At 53.0% G+C, this 18,973-nt stretch overlaps 3 protein-coding genes across 3 annotated transcripts; all 3 read right to left on the bottom strand.

Annotated features, from left to right (window-relative positions):
• Positions 1-1,246: 1,246 nt before the first annotated feature.
• EMWEY_00037050 (peptidase M16 domain containing protein, putative) lies at positions 1,247-10,767 on the bottom strand (the record flags this gene model as incomplete). Its single annotated transcript, XM_013482200.1, has 14 exons — positions 1,247-2,273; positions 2,700-3,178; positions 3,516-3,620; positions 3,771-3,819; positions 4,042-4,214; positions 4,514-4,765; positions 5,219-5,518; positions 5,827-5,931; positions 6,282-7,402; positions 7,547-7,726; positions 7,858-8,183; positions 8,550-8,845; positions 9,205-10,530; positions 10,684-10,767. 14 exons carry the CDS (start codon positions 10,765-10,767, stop codon positions 1,247-1,249), a joined length of 5,823 nt encoding a protein of 1,940 aa, XP_013337654.1.
• A 1,354-nt stretch (positions 10,768-12,121) lies between these two features.
• Positions 12,122-14,959, bottom strand: EMWEY_00037040 (hypothetical protein, conserved; the record flags this gene model as incomplete). Its single annotated transcript, XM_013482199.1, has 1 exon — positions 12,122-14,959. One exon carries the CDS (start codon positions 14,957-14,959, stop codon positions 12,122-12,124), a length of 2,838 nt encoding a protein of 945 aa, XP_013337653.1.
• A 1,015-nt stretch (positions 14,960-15,974) lies between these two features.
• Positions 15,975-17,435, bottom strand: EMWEY_00037030 (hypothetical protein, conserved; the record flags this gene model as incomplete). The annotated part of the gene is made up of 1 exon (XM_013482198.1): positions 15,975-17,435. One exon carries the CDS (start codon positions 17,433-17,435, stop codon positions 15,975-15,977), a length of 1,461 nt encoding a protein of 486 aa, XP_013337652.1.
• Positions 17,436-18,973: the final 1,538 nt, after the last annotated feature.

The raw sequence follows: 18,973 nt of genomic DNA, 5'->3' as shown, positions 1-18,973 counted from the left end.
GTCCGGAACTATGCGAGAAAATATCATTCGAGATTCCCAGCCTGGGGAGCAGTCACCCCCTCCAGCTTATGAGTTAACCAGCCTGCCTTTGCGCTCTTCATGGGAACAGCGCAGGAACCCGTGGCTATCACCTTTGCAGAGAGGGGATCTGGACCTCCTACCCATGGAGATGACCACCTCAGGCGTTCGTTGTTCTTCGGTCATTTTCAAGCGGTCCAGCCAGGCATACGGTGCAGAACAACCACCAGTGCTAACTACCCCCGTGCATGGGCTCAGCTCCAGGTTGGCTGGTGATGCCGCTTCTAGCTGCTGCGTGTGTTCTTCGTGCTGTTGGTTACTGCTTGTGGTGCCATATCGTTCAGTAGCATTTGTCGCTGCTGTTGCTGCTGTTGTGCTGCCTTGCACAAATCATCACAGCAGCAGCTTACCACAGTCGAATGCAATGCAGCAAAGCGAAATCCTGTGTGCTGCAGATTCTCCAGCAGCCTGGCACAGGGGGGAATGTACAGGAGACAGGGACTGGAAACGAGCATCCAGCGAGAAAGGGTGGTAGAAGGCTCAAAGGACTGGCTAATGAATATTCTATGACATGAAGAAGCTAGAGCTCGAGTAAATAGGTCTTTACTTATAAGAAAACTGCTAGTTCAAGGCTCTAAGTGCCAGCACAAACCCTTCTTCACGCGAACGCCTGAAGAAATCGTGACAAGTTCGCCTACGTAGCAGAGGTAGCAATCTACAGTCCCATCTGGCTGATTTTCTTGCTGATTTAGCATAGAATCTAAAAAACTGTACCAAATGCATTTCTCTCTAAATAAAAGACCACGTTAGCAGAGAGACTTGCGTTAACAAACTGAGGAAGCCAAGGCCCTCCAACAGCACCCAGTTGCAACCTGTATAGGTCTAACATGCGTCATCCATGCATGCACACGCATGCATGCAACCATTAATGCGTACGCGTACAAGGATATGCGTTTGAATGCATGTGCGCTAGAGCTCACAAACGCATTTATGCACAAATGCGTGTATATATACGCATAATCTGAAAAGACTGCTGCCACACACAAGCAGACTACTGCCCGTGTCCTCGAAGCGACACATAGTGCCCAAGAGTTATCTAATACCCGCTTCTACGCTGCACCATGTGTGGGCATCCGAATCCAAGATGTGGTGCAAGGACTGTGGGGCAGGGAAGACATGAACGGGAAGTGAATCTTGCTCTACTCCAGCTAGAGCGTCGTATTTAGAGCTACGTGGTCGCTTTGGTCGTGCCAGCTGCGGCTGCTGCTACACCGTTTTGGGGCAACAGTAGACTCCGAAGATGGGCAATTTGCCTCTCAATGGCTCCTCGCTGCATGTCGAGGCTCTGCAGTTGTTGATGAATGGGCAAAGCAAACCGCCAGGGCACTTGCGTACCCTTTCCTGGCAGCACCGACGTACTCTCCAGCAGCGGTGGGGTGCGGGGCTGCACGAGTGGCTGCAGGGCTTCCATAGAGGCACTCCGAAAAACCACTGCAGGCAAGGGCCCGTACTTACGCAGAATAGCCACTCGGGGCTGCATGAACTTCTGCTGCTGCTGCTGTAGCAAAACGCACGCGGCACGTAGTGCATTCAGCTGGTTCTCAGCGGCTGCTAACTCTTCCTGGATTTGCTGCTGTACTTGCTGTCGCTTCTGTTGCTGGTTCTCCTGTGCCTGTTCTCGCTGCTGCTGGACGTCCCCTAAGGACACCTGCTTCAGTTGCTGGGGAGCCGAAAATTTGCTACCATTCAGCATCTGACGTGGCCGCCATTCTGTCTGCTGCTGCCCAGCCTCTTGTTGCTTTGGTGGTCCATCAGAAGATCTTGGTTCAGGAGGTACTGCACCATCAGGTGATGCTGCAACGTGCGGTGGTGCGTACGACACTACTGCAGGAGGTCTTGTAGCGACAGATGATGAAACAAGGTCTTCTTCATCGCGTAGTGCAACCTGGGTATCTGTGTCGCTCAAGGCTTGGTTGGCCTGCCCCCAGGGTGCTCCTTCTTGGGGAATCCGGCCGGCAAAAGGTTTAGAGCTCGCCTCACAAATGGACGTTCTTTTGATTGTCTCCTCGCGAATGGTGCAGTGCTTTGCAAAGGAAAACTCCGCCCAAAGGGGAACGGGACCGGCATCACTGGGATTACCTCCAGAAGGATCATCTTCACCCGCATCAAGTTTCTCGCTAAGAGCCAAAAGCAGCCGCTCCCTCTCTTCCTCCGGCCGTTCTGCGAACTGTGTTAGTCGCACAATACCCCTTGACCTGTAAACACAAAACGTCCTACCACCAGGCAGCAGAGCATTAATGGTAAAATTGGCAGACGCAACGGCATAAAAAAGGTCCAGGCACCTGCAGTCTCTGCATAGACAGCCTACAACAGGACCCCACAGAACCGTCCACCAAAAGCGTCAAGCGGCTTCTAAAATCGCAGATGAGCAGCATTAACAACAGCAACACGAACTCAAAAATCATATAAACAGGACGAGCAACACAGGCAAAACGAGGGGTGCCGGCAGTCACTGGGAAAGCCCAGAAAATGCGCTTCGGCGAAAACAAACCCACCAGCGGTTGAACCACCAACAAACTCTGTGTATCCGCGAGAAAAGTGCAGGGAGCCGCAGGCTGTGACAGCCTTAGCTGACATCGGAGGTTGGGTCAACCCACGGCTAAGCAGACACACAAACCTACGGGTTCGAATCGCCTCCGATGCACTCCTGCAGCGCGTGCTCCTTCTCCACCTGGGAGCGGCGAACGGCTGCAGAGAGAATATCAGCATCAGCCGAAAGCCCAACCGTGACAATGCGGCTGTCTTCATGGCGTTCTGGTTCGCTGCTGGGGGCATCTCCTGTCTCCTCTCCAGCTCGTGCAATCACAAGCCCCTCGTCGGGGTTCTCCAGCGAATAGAGGGGACTGGTAGACGATGAGGGGCCGGCAGTCTCGCGACTGTTTCGTGCGTCTCCACTGCGCCCCGTCGTGGGCCCATGGGGCTGTAAACTTTCCGTAAGAGGACCCTGCCGCTGCTTTCCTGGTTTTTCAAGGGGGCCCTCCGCTACGGGGCTTTGGGGACCCCGGGGACCCTCCAGGGTCCCTGCAACTGGAGACGCGCCCCCAAAACTGCATGTAGATTTCCCTACGGGTGAAGAAATGCGCGGACTAGCCGCCTCCATCTGTGAGCAGCAAATCAAAAAAAAAAAAACGGAAAGACTACACCCTTGCTCCTGTGTTGTGCCAACGGGTGCTGCATTTTGTTACTGGTCCAGACGTTCATATTCAAATCGCGGAAAGCCATGTACATTCGATGAGAAAAGCATATTATCTCTTGGTAACGTGGACTGCCAAGATGCCTGGGGTAGAAAAGAGAGATGTACCCGTTTCTTTGTTAGTAGACACAAATTTGCCCGGTCGGCCTCCACTCAGTAATTTGGCAGATAAGCCCCTAGCTGCGTTGCTAACTACTTTGCTTCCCTCACTAGAGCGCTTTGCTTCAGCTGAAGTGGGACGTACCTTCACAGTTACCCTCTGCCTCGAAGGCCCAAGTACCAACTTATTGAAGTATTCCCTCAAAGACTCAGGACACTGCACAAAGTGCTGCGATGCCACTGCTGCCAGCTACAAAGAAAAGCCATGCAAGCAGAGCAGACGCATGGACACTTCAGCCTCTTGCAAGCCAGCTCTGAAATTGGGTTTACGGCATTCCATGGAGTCTGGCATGTAAAACAACTGACAAAAAAAGTCATTGCCTAAGATTTCAAGCTTCACCTCAGATTTGATGAAACAGAAAGCGCGGGTAGAAACTTGAGAAACAGCTCTGCAGCGAATCCCACACGATGCCGAACACCCAATACTTGTCCCTTTGAAGGTCACAACTTGCTCAAGTAGCTATTCAAGACATACACCCCCTAACCACCATCGTTCTCCGCAGAGCATGCAGACACACACAGGCTGCAGAATCTCGCGTTTCCTGTTTTAAACAACTGGAGGAGGTATTCTAGCCTCAGAGGCTACGGCTTAGGGGTTATGGCCTGTTTACCCGGAGAAGAAACCGTCGAATGTGGCCTGTTCTCGCGCCAGGCGGCCACGTACTTCCCACAGCATTCTGCGCCTGAATTCGGCGGGGCTCAAGGCACTTGTTAAACCATTGCTCATCCCATGGAGAAAGCTGCAGACGTGCTCTTCTAGTTCCGTCGGAGTCCTCACGGAGCTCTGCAAACAGTGCAACAGAAGACATATAATCACCACAACGCACGCACTCAACGATTCGCATTTCCATGAATACACGCAAGCACGGCCAGAAGTTCAGCTAATTGAAACGATGCCCCGGGGGGACAATGATCAGTAAGGAAGACAGGCAGGAGCCTGTAAGTGTACCAGCTCCCCTGGTTCCTCCTACGCGCCAGCTACCCTGAGGCTTGAGTCACCGTTAGTGCAGCAAGCAGCGCAGCAGCAGAAGGCTCCGGAGCAGCAGCAGGAGTAGCAGGGGCAGCAGACACAGGACGACCTACTTGCACGACGGTACTTAGGGCTACAACTGGGGGAAGTTCGGTAACAGCTGCTGCAGCAACATAGCCATCCATGTTAACTGTGCGAAGCGTGTCGAAGAACGGGGCCCTCAACATCTCCCCAACGGTGGAATACAACACGGATTCAAGGACATCTGGCGGATCGGCCACATACAGAGCCACGAATGCACTGTTCACGTCTCCGGGGATCGGATTGCGCAGAGACACTTCCACGTCACGCCGCAAATTCAAAGACTGCGGACGCACAACGCGCAAACACACAAATGCAAACAAAAAGGGTTCAGCGAACGAGCAGGTGTTAACCAAACAGACGCCAAAACAACAGTTGGACAAATTTATTAGTATAGCCTCAGACCAAAACTCTACCCGTATTTTGTCGTGCTCTGGAGACAGTCCACATAACTGCTTTTTGCTCTCAAGCCCTTAAGCCCTTTGGCCTTGTCGCTCGTTGGCGGCAGGCATTTGGTATATCGGCAGACACGATATCCACTTATATGCAGACAAGGCAACGTCAAATCCATCGTTGACGCAAAACATGGATGCTCACGGCACGCGAATATGAATTTACACTCTAGTATATACCTGTACATCCACGTACACCCTCGGACACACTACACGCACACACTATATATATGTATGCACAACACATTGTGATGCATGACAATGTTGGAGGTGAGGCGGACGCACCTTGCTGCTTGCGGCTTGCGTGTACGGGAGAGGTTCGTGGCGGATTTGTTCCACGAACTTAAGCGCCGCGGACTCTGCTTGGCTTGGAGATATATCTCCCATGAGCAGACAGTCCACTGCGCTTCGGAGCATTGCCCCTGACACAAAGTCCTGAAAGTTCTTATAGCTCAATGCTGGCGAACGAAGCTGCTCCTGCATGTCAAACTGGGAGAAACGACCAAATCGAACAATACTCAGCGCGACATCCAGCGCTAGCTCATATGCCGTAGAGCCAGAAAAGTCCCTCGTCTCCTCCACCAGCTGTATGCACACACAGAAAATACAGACTTATTCTACGCCACAGGCAATCTCCCCCATGTTTCACCAGCAACCTAGCTAGCTAAATACCTACCTCCCTAGCTAACTGTACGTGGCTAACTAGGAAGAAGCTGAGTTGAAGTATGCTCTGGTGCCCATGCCAATCCACACTGTTGTGTGCAAATTGGGACACCAAGTCCTTAAATATCTCTCCACGGGAGCATATTATGCATAAGGATACTTATACATAACCAACTCCACAGTAACTGATGGCAAGTTACCCCCCTATTGCCGCCCCAAAGCAGCCTCACTTGAGCTGCTGTCCTGTTGAACTCCTCCTCAGTTACCTCCGCCACCGTCTTCTTAAAGATCAAGCCCAACCCCTCAGTAACTTCCTCAAATAAGGAGCTCAAAGACTGGGCGCAAAACTAACAACATTCCTCCCTTTAATCAACGATTGCATGCTATCAGAACAAATGCACTTATGCACATGTATATACACATACACTTGTACGTGCATGTATTCATTCATTTACACGCATCTTTACATATATATGCACATATACATATACACGTGACAGTACACCATTACATGATCTTTTGTACGCCCTAAGTTGTAGAGAGCCTGTCTAGTAATCAACCGCGCACATAAATATAGTGTATACGGCTTAATACGCAAATGCACACACTACACACATGTACATGACAACGCACTGCATGCAACACTCAAGCACATGCAACAGAGACATGCATACAGCAGCCAGACCACCACACCAATAGCATATGCAGGTGCAGCAGGTGCAGCAGCTGGCCAGGCTGTAGGAAGACCTGCAGAGGAAGAAGAACCAACAGAGAAGGTAGCAACATCGGGAACTGGAGCACCAGTAGAAAGAGCAGCAAAAGAAGCTACCTGGAGCTCAAAGACTAGTGAGCCACCTGTATAGGCGACAACGAGGTCGACGCCGCATCCATGGAGGTGTGCAAGATGCAGTTTGGCCTTTTCTGCAAGGATTAGAGTAAATATTTTCCCTAGGGCATCATACAACGCTGTAGAGAAGGCTGAAGACACTCGGGCCCTAGCAAAAAAGCGGACAATGGGTTTGTTGAAAGGCTCCCCGTTGTGCCACAAGACACTCGTGCTTTCGTCAGACAGCAGCACACAGGGAGGCACAGCCGGCCTACGTCGTAGGTTCTGCTGTCTCCAAGTGTCTTCTGGCTCCTTGTCTGAAGCTAACTTCGGCAAACGGGCACCCGTTGCTGCACAGATAGCTGGGATAGGGTGCTGCACTAGGGGCCCCACGGTAACGTTACAGGCAAGGGGCTTGGGAACAGTCAAATGAGGGCCCTGTAAGACACCCTCGTGAGTCTTCTCCACAGTGGCCCTCTGAGTCCACGGTGATTTGGAGACAGAATACTTGACGCCGTACTCAGGCAGCTCCTTTACAGCCCCCAACGCTTCTTCCTTCCCATTTACATGCGTTTGAACCACCACATGCTTACCCGAAGCCATTGCCAGCCATAGGCGGCGCACATGGGTCAGCAATGTCTCCTTCGGTGGAGGAGACAGACAAAACCCGGAAGCCAACGCCAAATCCGGTCGGCTGGGGAACTGCAGCGTCGCTTCTGCAGCAACTACGACCTGATCCAGAGGTCCTAGCGGGTCAGAGGCCCTCCACAGTAGACTGTTGAGGTGTTTGTATGCCTCAAAGTACTCTGCTACAAACGAATCATCCGTAAGCGCCTCCGCCATCTTCTCCACAAACGCGTGCACCGAACCCAGCAACTCAGTTACGTTCGATTCCCCTTTCTCTGTCAAGTCCAAGACAAGCCCCAAAATTGAGCTGCGTGAAGTCATGTCCGTAAACGCTTCCCCCTTCGATATGTACTCTGCAGGACATGCACGCATATACGCATGTAGACCCCAAAATCATTTAGGGCCTTCCAAAAGCCGCGAGAGATGCGGTTCCGTCGAACGCAAGCCTCAACAGAACCTACTGCACTAGCATCATGCAACTGCCTTCCCAGCCCCACCTTTCTCCTTTAGGGTCTCAAGGAGACCCCCTTTAACGGGATGCTCCAGCAGATACTGCAGCAAAGACGACGGCTGACACTGCAGCTCCACCAACTGTGTCTCCAAGTTAGCTGGGGCACTCCAGAAAATAAACAACCTCCTCCGCCATCCGTGAGCGCGCACGAGGCGCAGCATGACTCCTGAAGTTACAACAGTAACCCAACCGCTAAACATCTATCTCTTAACTCCAAATCCTTCGAAGTCCTATTTCCACTGTACCCCGTTCAAGGAAAATGGAGGTTCCGCAAAACCAAAGGCAACAATCGCTTACCCTCAGGCTGCCTCCCTCCGCCGTCTCTACCTTTGCCTCCTTTGGAAACGTGGTCAGGGGTCGGGGGACCGTCTCCTTCGCGAGATGTCGCTCCCGATTTGTGAGGTGCTGCCTTGCCGGCCTCTGCAGGAATCTCCTGGTGTGCCTCTCGTGTCTCCTGAGAAACTCTCGGACGCTGCAGAAGACTTGTTTGCGATGCCGCAGTTGAAGACCTTGCCAGCAGCGGGGCCCTCCCCCTGACAGCAGCAGAGACCAACTCAATTACCTCCCACAACCCATACTGGTCCTGCTGTTGCTGGCTTATATCCCCTTCAATTCGGCCCATCCTAAGCAAACGGTACCAAACAAATAGCAGCACAGACGGGAGCGCCATGCAATCTCCAAAATACGCATAACAACGCTCCTACCAGCCCATCTGCTGCTGCTGTCGCTGCTGCAGGTGCAACAGCAGCAACAACAGCTGCAGCTGTTGCAGTTGCTGTTGTAATGCTGCGACTGGCTGATCGAGGGGCTGTGACATCCTTCTCCAAGTTCGTTCAAATACTGCAGACTAGCAGAGCAGCGACAGTCTCAGTAGGTGCAGCAACCGGCGGAGCAGCAGGTGAGCAGCAGCAGGTGAGCCGCAGCAGGTGTAGCAGCAGCAGGGACAGGGCTGTCAATGTTGAAAAAGGTGCCTCGGCAGCTCAGCAAACCTGAAGGAAACAGCCATGTTGGCAGGTACATAACACTTGGAGTGGAAGCGCCTCATAGATGCCAGTACGTCGATTCCTTCCCTCTTCGGGCGACTGCAAAGTGTCTCCAAGTTGCCAGTCCCGAACTTTGCAGACACGGGAGGCACCTGGGACTCTTCTCTGTTTTCTGCTTCGCTACCTCCACCTGCAGCTACCTCCTGTGTCCCCGAGTCTTGCAAGTACTGCAGCGCCAGGTGTAGCGCCACACGCTCCAAGTCCGGCGTGTTCTTGTCATGCTCCGACTGCACAGCCATCACCTGCGAAATGCACAAGCAAACCCTTAACCGTTTGGGCTAAACCATAAACTCTACTCCTTCCAGCTTACAATCCAATCGGCAGAAGCGAGCAGCGGTTTCACTATGCCTGCTTCTTTTTCCATTGGTGTCTCCTCCCCCGTTGTTATTTTTGTCCTTCCTAGTTGTTGTCCGTGTGTCTATGTTTCACAGTCTGAGCTTGTCTTCTCACTACCTCCCTTGTCATGCCCTTCCGTTTTCTGGGCAGTGTCTGAGTTCCTGCGAGTGTGTGCGTTCATGTTTCTCTTTCTTGTTGTGCATGTGTGTCTCAAGTCTGTCTCCACGTCGTTGTGCGGGTGCTGGATATTTGGGGCTCGTCCGACCTCGGCCTCCAGTTGCTCGGGGAGGAGAAGAGGGCTGAAGAGATGGTCAAGGAAGACGTTGAAGAGTTCAGGAAGATGCCTTGAGGGAGCAGAGACGTAAAAGGTAGTGATGTGAGGCTTCGTGTGTGCGTTGTGTATTCCTCCTCGGCTACTTAAGAACTCGTCCCACCCCTTCAGCTCCGGCTGCAGCGCGCTTCCAAGAAACACCGCATGCTCCAGTGCATGCGCCAGACCGGGGAGACCCTTTGGGTCGTTGAAGTACCCGCATCCCACGGAAACGGCAAACGCCCCTGTCTCCTGAGACAGATCGACTCCAGCAAAACCTGGAAGCCCCAAGTCGTCTACGCGAAAAGAAGCATATTGAGTAAAATCCAGTGGAGGCTTCATCACGCTCCTGGGCCCCCCAGGCGCAGTTACCCCGACACCTTCTGCTCCTCCTGCATCTGTTGTGCCTTCAGAGGCCTCCAGCTGCTCCGCTACTGTCAGTACATCGTCCGGGTCTAAGACCTTCAAAGCGGTGCCTACGGGATCCGGTCCCGCACCCAATCCTGTCCCCCGCACTGAAGTAGAAGCACCTCCTTCCACATACCCTTGTTTGAGCCTCGTTTTGAAATTGTCTCCAGCTATTTGAGGGGAGACAGCATGAGTGGGGTCAGGCAGACGCCCTCCACGCTGCGTGCCCGTGGCGCCTGCCTCCTTATGAGAATCTGCGCGTACACCCAACTCATTTTGGTGTTCACGCCCGAGGGCCTCACGACACCCTCCCGATCCCGACTGCACCTGAATCTCCTCCTGCAATCTTTTCTCATTTCCAGCTAGCTGTGCGCCTGCATCTGCAGGTTCTGAAAAGGGGACCCCTGCATGCGGGGATTCTCCCCGTGTATGTGAGGAGGGGTCCCCAGTACGTAAGGTGTTTGCATGATTTGCTTTCCCAGGACCCTTCGGGCGCAGCAGTACTGAGTCATTTATTCCTAACGGAGACAGCGAAATCATTTGGGAGCGAACGTGATGGTTGCTGCCTCCTGCTGCCGCCTCGGCAGCGGCGGCGGCATCAGCGTCCAAGTTAGGACTACTGCCACGACTGCCTCGTTCATCTGCCCTTGAGCCCAAATCGGTGGGTCTCTCAGGAGGAATAGATCTCGTGTTATGGGACGATACAGGAGAATTTACTTGCCGCTGCTCTTGCTGCTGCTGGATGGCTCTTGGTAGGGCATCGCCAGCTGCAGCAGCTGTTGAAATACCTGAAGAAGAAGCTGCTTCTGAAGCAGCTGGTGGTTCGTATGGATTCAATGGTCTCCCACGAATAAGGAGACGGTGTGCATACAACTGAAGGGGACAGAGTAAAAGGTGGGAAGAGATAAAAAATAAAAATAACAAGCACTTGGAAGGCCAAAACGGGAACCCACAAGCAACCTTCATGGCTGCATGCAAAACCTATTTGCAGTTGCCTTGCCAAAAGCCACGGAAGAGCTACGGCACGTCGTTCGACCAGGGGCAGACAGCAATAGGAGGCCCTATTGCTGTTGTTGCTGCTGCTGCTTCGCTAAGGGATAGTCGAAGCATACAGCCGCTCCTGACGCTTCTATAACTGTTCTTTCTGTAGGTTCTATTATTGCTGTGGCTGCATTGTTCCCGGTGTTGTCGTTGCTGCTTCCGTTGATGCTGCTCCTGCCGGTTTTCTGGGTCGACAGAGACAGTCAGAGACAGTGTCAGACTGCAACGGGGTCGAGTCGAGGTCCCTGGAGTTACATGGGGGAGAAAAGGAGAGTGTAAAAAGAAATGGATTAAACGAATGCAAAAAAGGGGGAATACGTGTTGTGTGAGTCGTTTTGTGTGTCGTGCTCAGCAGCTAGCTCCCGCCAAAAGAAGAGCTTCCCTCGGAAACCTTCCAGCACTTTTTATCCTTCAGTGGACTCATTTGCATTTGATGAAGACATATAAATAAGGAAAACATAGACGAGCCGTAAAAGTCGTCAGGCTGCAGTCCCAGAGAACCCGCCCTACAAGTGCTGCACTTCGATGCTTTTGCAGGGGCCTGCGCGGTTCAAGCGGGGGGAGCTGCTTCATCTTTGTAACTGGCTAATGTTTGTTTTAATTTAAATTTACAACAAGGATCAAGTGATTCAATACGCACGAAATGGAAGTAAATGATCGAAAGCAAGAGCGTGGAGAAACATACAACTTGCTTGGGTGGTCTGGTCTGGCCGACGGACAGCTGGAGCTGGTGCGGGAGGAACGGCCAATTGTACTCTATTTCTCAATTTTTGAATTAATCCAAAGTAATATTTGTGTAGATTGAATGTTGGAGAGGCCGTTAAAGATCGGGAAAAAGTGGGAAGCGCTGCTCGCCAGTAACCACAGAGCAAGCTTCAGACTTATATATATTGCGTCGACATGTGACTGACTGTGTCACGTAAACAGCAATGCGACTCCTTCTAATGGAATTCATAATACTTAAAATGCATTGTGGACCATCTGTCCCTCGCTCTTGTCCATCTGCAGCTCCTACTGTTCCGGGCTGGTGTTGTTGGTGGTGTTGGAAACAGTAGTTGATTTGCTTGCTTGTCTTGGGGAGGAAAAGCTTAAGACGTGCTCTGTCTATACAGTTCCGAGCAACCAATTCCCAGACCTGCCACCTAGAGCCTACGCCGAGCCAGTTTAGTAGAGTCTGCATCGTATACATTTCCTTCCCTCGCAGGCTATGCACATCTCAACAGGTCATAAACCCGCCACCTGGCGCCACCTGGCTGCCTCCGAAGCTGAACCTTCAGCTCAAAGCGGGGGATGGCGTGGAGAAGTGTCTGTTGCCTGTTTGAGGTGGTTTCATGCCGATACTCTTGTATGGGCGGCTGGATGGGCAGGATGCTGGGTGTGCCTAGTAGTAGCAGTGGTATTTGGGATGTATGAACACTTTGCTTTACCTCAGCCGCACATTGAATCTTTGCTGCAACAGAGTGCAGATTTCTGCCTGCATAGCGTTCACCTCGGCATGTGTGAGGGTGCGATCTGGGGCCTTATAGGTGATGCGGAGACAGAGACTTTTTTGCAAGGAAACAGGGTGCATAAAGCTGTCTTGTATTTGAACGTTCTCTATTAGATTTCCCCCCACATCCTTGCAAATTTCTTTAAATGCACACAAGTCAAACTCCTTCAACGCGGACTGGTTCGTTTTGTTGCTGCGGCAGCTGTTGCTGCTGTCTGTCATGCTGCTGTCGTCGCTGGCTTCATTGTTCCTGCTGCTGATGTCTTGGCTAATAATGACTTCACTGACGTCCTTGTTGCTGCTGCTGTTGCTGCTGCTGCTGTTCTCGCGGCTGCTAAGGACCTGTTGGGGGAGCCAGAAAGAGATGTCCTTATAAACAGGGGGCATGTGAGAAAAGGGCACGAAGGGGCAGACCTTGCCGTGGGAGAACTGCTGAGTGAAACGCAGGTCTTGAGACCAAAGGAGACGGATGTCGTCTATGGAAAATAGCAGCATGCACAGCCTCTCCAGCCCCAAACCGTATGCCCACCCTCGACTCGCTGCATGCAAAGTCAGCCCCACATACCCTTCAGGCAGATGCCGCAGCAAGTCCTGCTGCTTCCCCCCGTCACCGTCCTGCTCCCGCGGTTGCCGTGCATCTGGCAGTCGAGAAGGTCCCTGCTGTTGCTGCTGCTGCTGGCGTTGCTGCTGCTGCGCTGCGCACGCAGCAGCAATGATTTGGGGTTTTATTTCGCCTGCACCCAAAACTTCCAGCCAGTGCCCGTCGTGAAGAACTTCCAGCTCTAAGGAAGGATGTGTGAAGGGAAACTCCGCATTGTACACCCAGCGCAATTCGACCTTGCTGCTAGTGCTGCTGTTGTTGCTGCTGCTGGCTTGCAGCTGAATATCCGCTTGTGTTCTATGGGCCCACAAGAAGCGTATGAGCTTTTCCAAGGTGAGCTGCAATTGCAGCACGACGGGATTATCTCTGTAAGGGTTGGTCTCTTTGAAGCAGGCAAACGAACAAAGAGAAAAGACGTCTCCAACATCCAAACCCGCAGCATGCGCATCTTTCTCCAGAGACGCATGCATGTCCTGGTACTCCTGCTGCAGTTCCTGCTGCTGCTGCTCCTCCTGCTGCCGGATTTGTGCGGCGAGAGAGACAGCCGAGAGCACAGCGCGGTGCTGCGTCTGGAGAAGCTGGAGGGAGAGGGGAGAACACTTCGTCTTTTGGTTCTGTTGTCGCTGCAGCTGCTGGGGCGTCTCTTCAGCGCAGCAGGAGGGCGTGGGGCTAAAAATGCAGATGCCATCTCCCTGGTGAAAGACAGGAAAATGAGTTTTGTCCGATCTGTCTCGCCGAGCCACAGGCCCACACCACAACGCCTGCTGCACCCCAAGGCTCAGCAACCGCGCTTGGTGAGCTGTTCCGTGCGTGCGCAGCAGCAACATCCTCTTGTTGTCGCTGCTACTTTCGGGGTTGCTGGCATCGGTGATGCTGTTGGAGGGTTTGATGCTGCTGCTGCTGCTGCTGCTGCTGCTCTGCTGCTGGTCAAGCGCTGCGAGTTGTCGGTGGGGGAGGGAGAAGTAGGGGTTTAGATAAAATGTGTCACTGGTGCTGCGGCTGCAGTGAAAAGGCGGGATGAGGAGACAGTCAAAATTTTGTTCTACAGAGACAATAGGGCTCAACTTGTCCAGATACACAAACCCCCCCTCCCGCTGCTGCGGGGGGCGGGGATTCGATCGGTTTTGCTGTTCCCGTTGCGGCTGACAATGTTGAGGCTGCCGCTGCAACGCATTTTGCAGTTGGTTTTGTCGTTGTTGTTGTTGCTGCTTCAGACGGTCTGCCTGAGGCGCCAGATAAAGGGGGCTGAACAGAGCATGGTCTTTCTCCTGCTGCTGTTGCTGCTGCTGAAAGAACTCCCGCAGCAGGCCAGCAGTGATGCCAATTGGGTTCGAAGGGGAGAGGTGCAGCCCCCGCAGCAAGCCTGTCCATACAATCTGAGGTATGTGGGGTGGCTTAGGGGGGAGGCCCCACAGAGCTGACAGCTGTTGGGCTATTGATGCTGATGCTGCTTCCGCTGTTTCGCCTCCTGCTTCTATTGCTTCTACTGCTCGTCCTTCTGCTTCTGCCGGTGCGCAGGCTGCTCCTCCTGCTCCCCTCCCTGCTGCGGTTGGGTCGAAATCATCTGATGCGATGTGTTTTGCCGCATCGTCAGCTGATTCTACTGTGGCTGCTGCTGCTGCTGCAGACAGTGCAGGCGACGCTGATACACGCTTTGCTGCTGCATTACGTGCTAACACTGCTTTTCCCTTTGCTGCAGCATCAGCAGGTGCTTCTTTTGCCGGAGCTACCACATTCTCTGCCGTAGTTTGCACTGCTACAGTTGTTCGTGCTCGTGCAAGTGCTGCTGAAGTAGTTGCTGCTGCTGCAGCCGGCCCTGTGGGCCCACAACTTGATCGTGATACCTTCGTGGTGTTTGTAGCGGTAGCATAGGGAGCCTGCGAGCAGAGCAAGCGTAGCCCGGATCTCCTTGCTGTTGCTGCTGCAACAAATGCTGCAGATGCTGCTGCCGCCGAAGTTGCTGCTCCTGCTGCCGCCGCCGCAGCTGACACTGAGGAGGCTATGGGTGGTGTTGCTAATGCAGCGCCAGATGCTGATCTGGATTTGATATCGCGAGACCAAGAGGAGGCCTTCGGACACCCCCGGGAGTCCCTTGCAGTTGCTGCCCCGCAGGTAGGGGCCCCCCGTGTGCAGAGCCTGCCGCGTAGGACAAAGCGGAGAGGGCCCCTCATATCAGCTAAACAAATGCAGTATTGACGGTTAGTATTGATTACAAAGCACTTGGAAGATACAATTCATTTTCATCTGCGGACACATCACTAAATCCAGCGCAGAACAGAGAAGACAAAAATCAAGGGTCACTCAGTACTCATCTCCGCGGGTATCCTAGCATAAACTGTCTCCTTGTGCCTCCCTCGGAGTTTCAAACATCTAAAATCAAAAAGGCAAAAAACACCCAAATTTCTATCACTTTAAAAAGAAGGTAGGCGCTCTCCTCATGGTAGGGTCCCCGTTTCTGCGGGCACTCGGGGGGTCCCAATGCTACGGGCCCATATGACCATGGGGCCCCCTCGGGGGTTCTCTATATCTACACATGTAGCCCGCTTCTACAGGGCCCTATGCAGGTTTTGGAGCCGTGTTTGAAGCGAACGTTGGTATTAAAGAGAGGAAATAGGAGCAATATGCTAAAGACTACCACGAATATACTTCTTGCTATTATCTTCTGAATAGTAATCGACCCCTGCCGCACGATGACATAGGGCCGCTCCTCTACAGCGCCCCATGCAATCCCACCTCGTGGAGTACTGATAAATAAGGAGAAACACTTGTAGTTCTGTGTACTGCATGCGCATTCAGTCTCCCACAAGCTACGTAGTACCATATACATACATTTGCGCTACGCAGCCGGTAGGAGACTGATTGGACTACGGTTGTTCCTATGGCCTGTCTACTTTGTTTGCTTCGGTTTTGGGACAGGAGGGAAAAGTCGAAGCGACAACTGAGGAGTAAAGACGCTCTTTAATCCATACACCCCAAAGTATACGGCTGTTTTCACGTACACTTGCATGCATGCATCGAGGGTGACTGTCTTTAGATTCAGAAGAGGCAAATAAACAAGGAGTCGGCAACGCTGCAAATACCTAAGCAGCTCGTTGCAGGTGCCACTGCTGCTGCTGCTGCATCAGCTGCCTGCCACTTCTACTGCATCAGCTGCCTGTGTGATGCTGCTGGCGCACCAGCATGCAGCTAATCATCGTCGCAGCGGCAGAGGGCAGCCAGCTGGGAGGCAAGGTACATGGCTTTATCCCGTCGTCCTTGCGAGGAGACAGAAGGCCCCTTGTGCTTGAGATGCAGCATTGCTGCAGCAAGAGCATCCCACTCTTCCATCTCTGCCTCTGCCGATGCTGGTGCTGCTACTGCCGCTGGTGCTGCAGACACTGTTGTCTTCTCACGAGGCCCCGCATGTACAGCAGCACCAGACGCACCATCCACCTGCTGCTGCTCTGATGGCTGCCCTCCTTCTCCCCCCATGCTGATGCTGCTGTTTCCGTTGCTGCTGTTGCTGTTGCTGCTGTTGCAGTTGCTGCTGCTGTTGCTGTTGCTGCTGCTGCCCGATTCACGGCCGCTGCTGTTCGATTGCGAGTTGCATTTCTTCATGCCGGGCCACAGATGACACTGCAGCGCTTCGGCAACAACACACAGCCGCCGCTGCTGCCGTTGCGGTACAGCAGCAGCAGCAGCAGCCTCAGCAGAAGCCGTATCAGAAGCAGGAGCAGCATCAGAAGCAGCAGAAGCTCCAGCCTTGGGGCTTAGGCACAGTTCAATGCCTTCTATAAATACGTCGCCTAGAAAAACCCAAACTTCTGTCTCCCCCCTCCCTGCCAAGACAGCGGTACCTCTGCTGCATCGGTCGCAGCCCCAGGTGCTGATGCTATTGCTGCTGCTGCAGTGTACGAACAGAATGAATTTGAGGGGAACGTCTCGGACCCACCAGTTATCCGTGTCTCCCACCTCGTCCTCCCCTCTCGTCTGCTGGTGCCGGTATTGCTGCTGCTGCTGTTTTTCTTCGGCGAGGGGCGTGGAGAGCATGCACTGCAGCGGCTGCAGCAGCTTGCTCCTGCTACTGCAACTGTCTCCCCACTCTCCCTCTAGAAGGCGTCGCGCTGCAAGCAGCTTGTCTCTTTCACTTTTGCTGCAGACAAAGACAACCGCTTCTGGCGGGAGGGAGAAGCTACTAGCTCTCTGTACACCCCCCAGTGTCTCCTTTTCGCTTGGGGGAATCCCCTCCGTTGTAGCAGCACTCTCCTCACCCGTAGAGTAAGTTCCTGCACGCTGTTGCTTCACCTGCGGCTGATGCTGCTTCTGCTGCTGCAGAGGCAGTTGCAGCATTACAGCCCTCAGAGGGGCAGAGTAGTACTTGTTGCGGATGCAGCATCTCCACGAGGCGACGTGTATTGCCTCACAATCGCTTGTCTTGTCAAGTGACTCTTCTGCCGTCTCCTTCACAGGGACAGACCCCAGCTGCTGCAGAAGGTGCAGTGCGAGGTGCTGCAGCAGCACATTGCCTCCCCACGGAGAGACTTCAGCTGCTGCTGCAGGCGACACTGCGATCAGCAGCAGAGGCAGCTCCACAGCTGCTGATTCTGCCACTGCTGCTCCTGCCGCTTCGGGGGCAGCCCCTTGTGTCTCTTTTGCGCCTTGAATCATAGAGAGAACAGCCAAAAGAAGACAACTCCAGCAACAAGAATAGACAAAAAGGGACAGAAACTGGCGGACCGATTGCTGGTGGACGTGCTGCTCTGTTGTTTGCTGCTGCAAGTCTCATGCGGCCTTGTGGAAAGAGAAGAAGAGTTCGCAGGCCCTGCTGCTGTCTTCTCCTGCCGTGCTGCTGCTCCTGCTGCTCCTGTAGCTTCGAGATAGTTGGACTGTTCCTGCAGCTGTCCCGTATATATTACGGAATTAGTCAGTTCTTGTGACCTTTAAAGAAAGAAGGCAGCTGCATCATTGGGCAAACAGCAACAAAGACAACGGCCCAGCAGGAACAGCAGCACCAGCAGAACAAAATGCCAGCAGTAGCAGCCGGGGGCCCTCCACTCTGAGGTGTACCTACAGGGAGTTTTTGGTCTGTTTCATCCTTGTTCCCCATTTAAGTTCAATTTAGAGTTATTTCTGTGTCATCCTACTGCATATGTCAGATTTTAGATTCCAGGGTTGAGGGTCTAGTCTTTAGTCTTTAGGGTTTGGTGTATGAGGCATAGGGCGAAGGGTTTCGCTGCTCCTGGAGCGACTCGATTTGCCTGATCTCTTAGTGTTGCTGCTCTTGCTGCCGCGATTTTCTTAAATTTACCCAAAATTTGTCGTTTATACTCCCTGTTGTTCTATTGAGGTTGGTGAAAGCAGAAGAAAGCCAATGAACCCTAGCGAGTTGGAGGCGGCTGCAGACGAAGCAACAGCAGCTACACAACAGCAGCAACAGCAACAGCAACAGCGGCTGCAGCAGAAGGGGCCTTTCTGTCAACTGGAGTTGCCTTAATTGACTCTCAGTATCACGAGACGGGCGAACAACAGCAACTGGAGCAGCAGCCCCAGGCCGGTCAAGCAGCAGAAACACCACCAGCAGCAGCAAGTCCTGCTGCTGGTGCTGCGGCGGCCGCAACAATTGCCGTTGAGGACCCTAACTAGCTCAAGAGCATGTCCGCTTCTACCAACTGTTTCAGCATACACACGCATGCAACCACAGCAACTGCAGCAAAACCTGTCGCGCCAGCAACACAGGAGTTCGTTACAACGACAGCTGCAGGTGAAACGCGTGCGGCGGCAGCGACAATAAAAGCAAAAGGATCAGAAGCAGCAGGTTTATGCAGTTCGGGCGTAAGGAACAGCAGTAACTTCACAGACGGCAGCAGCAGCACCAGTGCGAGCAACAGCAAAGCCAGCCGCAGCAGCAGGGTACGAGCTTCTTCATTTTTGTCTCCAATATGGGTCAACAAGAGTCCCATGTGCTGCAAAGCGAGGCTGTCGATGCAGCAGACGTGAGATTTCGCCCGCGGGGGAGGCAAGACCCAACCCGAAAACGAAAGACTGTTGTGAGTTCCCTCTTCATCGTTCCACTGCAGCATCTGTGTTTGTTTGCTAGATGCAGCAGCACTTTGTGAGGGTACCACGGGCTTGCGGCTTGGTGTTTTGTCACGGGCACTCGCATGTGCATGCAGAGACTGGATAATGTTATATATATATATATATAA

Source organism: Eimeria maxima, genomic scaffold (genome assembly GCF_000499605.1).
Source record: "Eimeria maxima Weybridge genomic scaffold, Emw_scaff547, whole genome shotgun sequence".
In the NCBI taxonomy this organism is placed as follows: domain Eukaryota; phylum Apicomplexa; class Conoidasida; order Eucoccidiorida; family Eimeriidae; genus Eimeria; species Eimeria maxima.
This window is presented reverse-complemented; position numbering and strand designations above follow the sequence as displayed.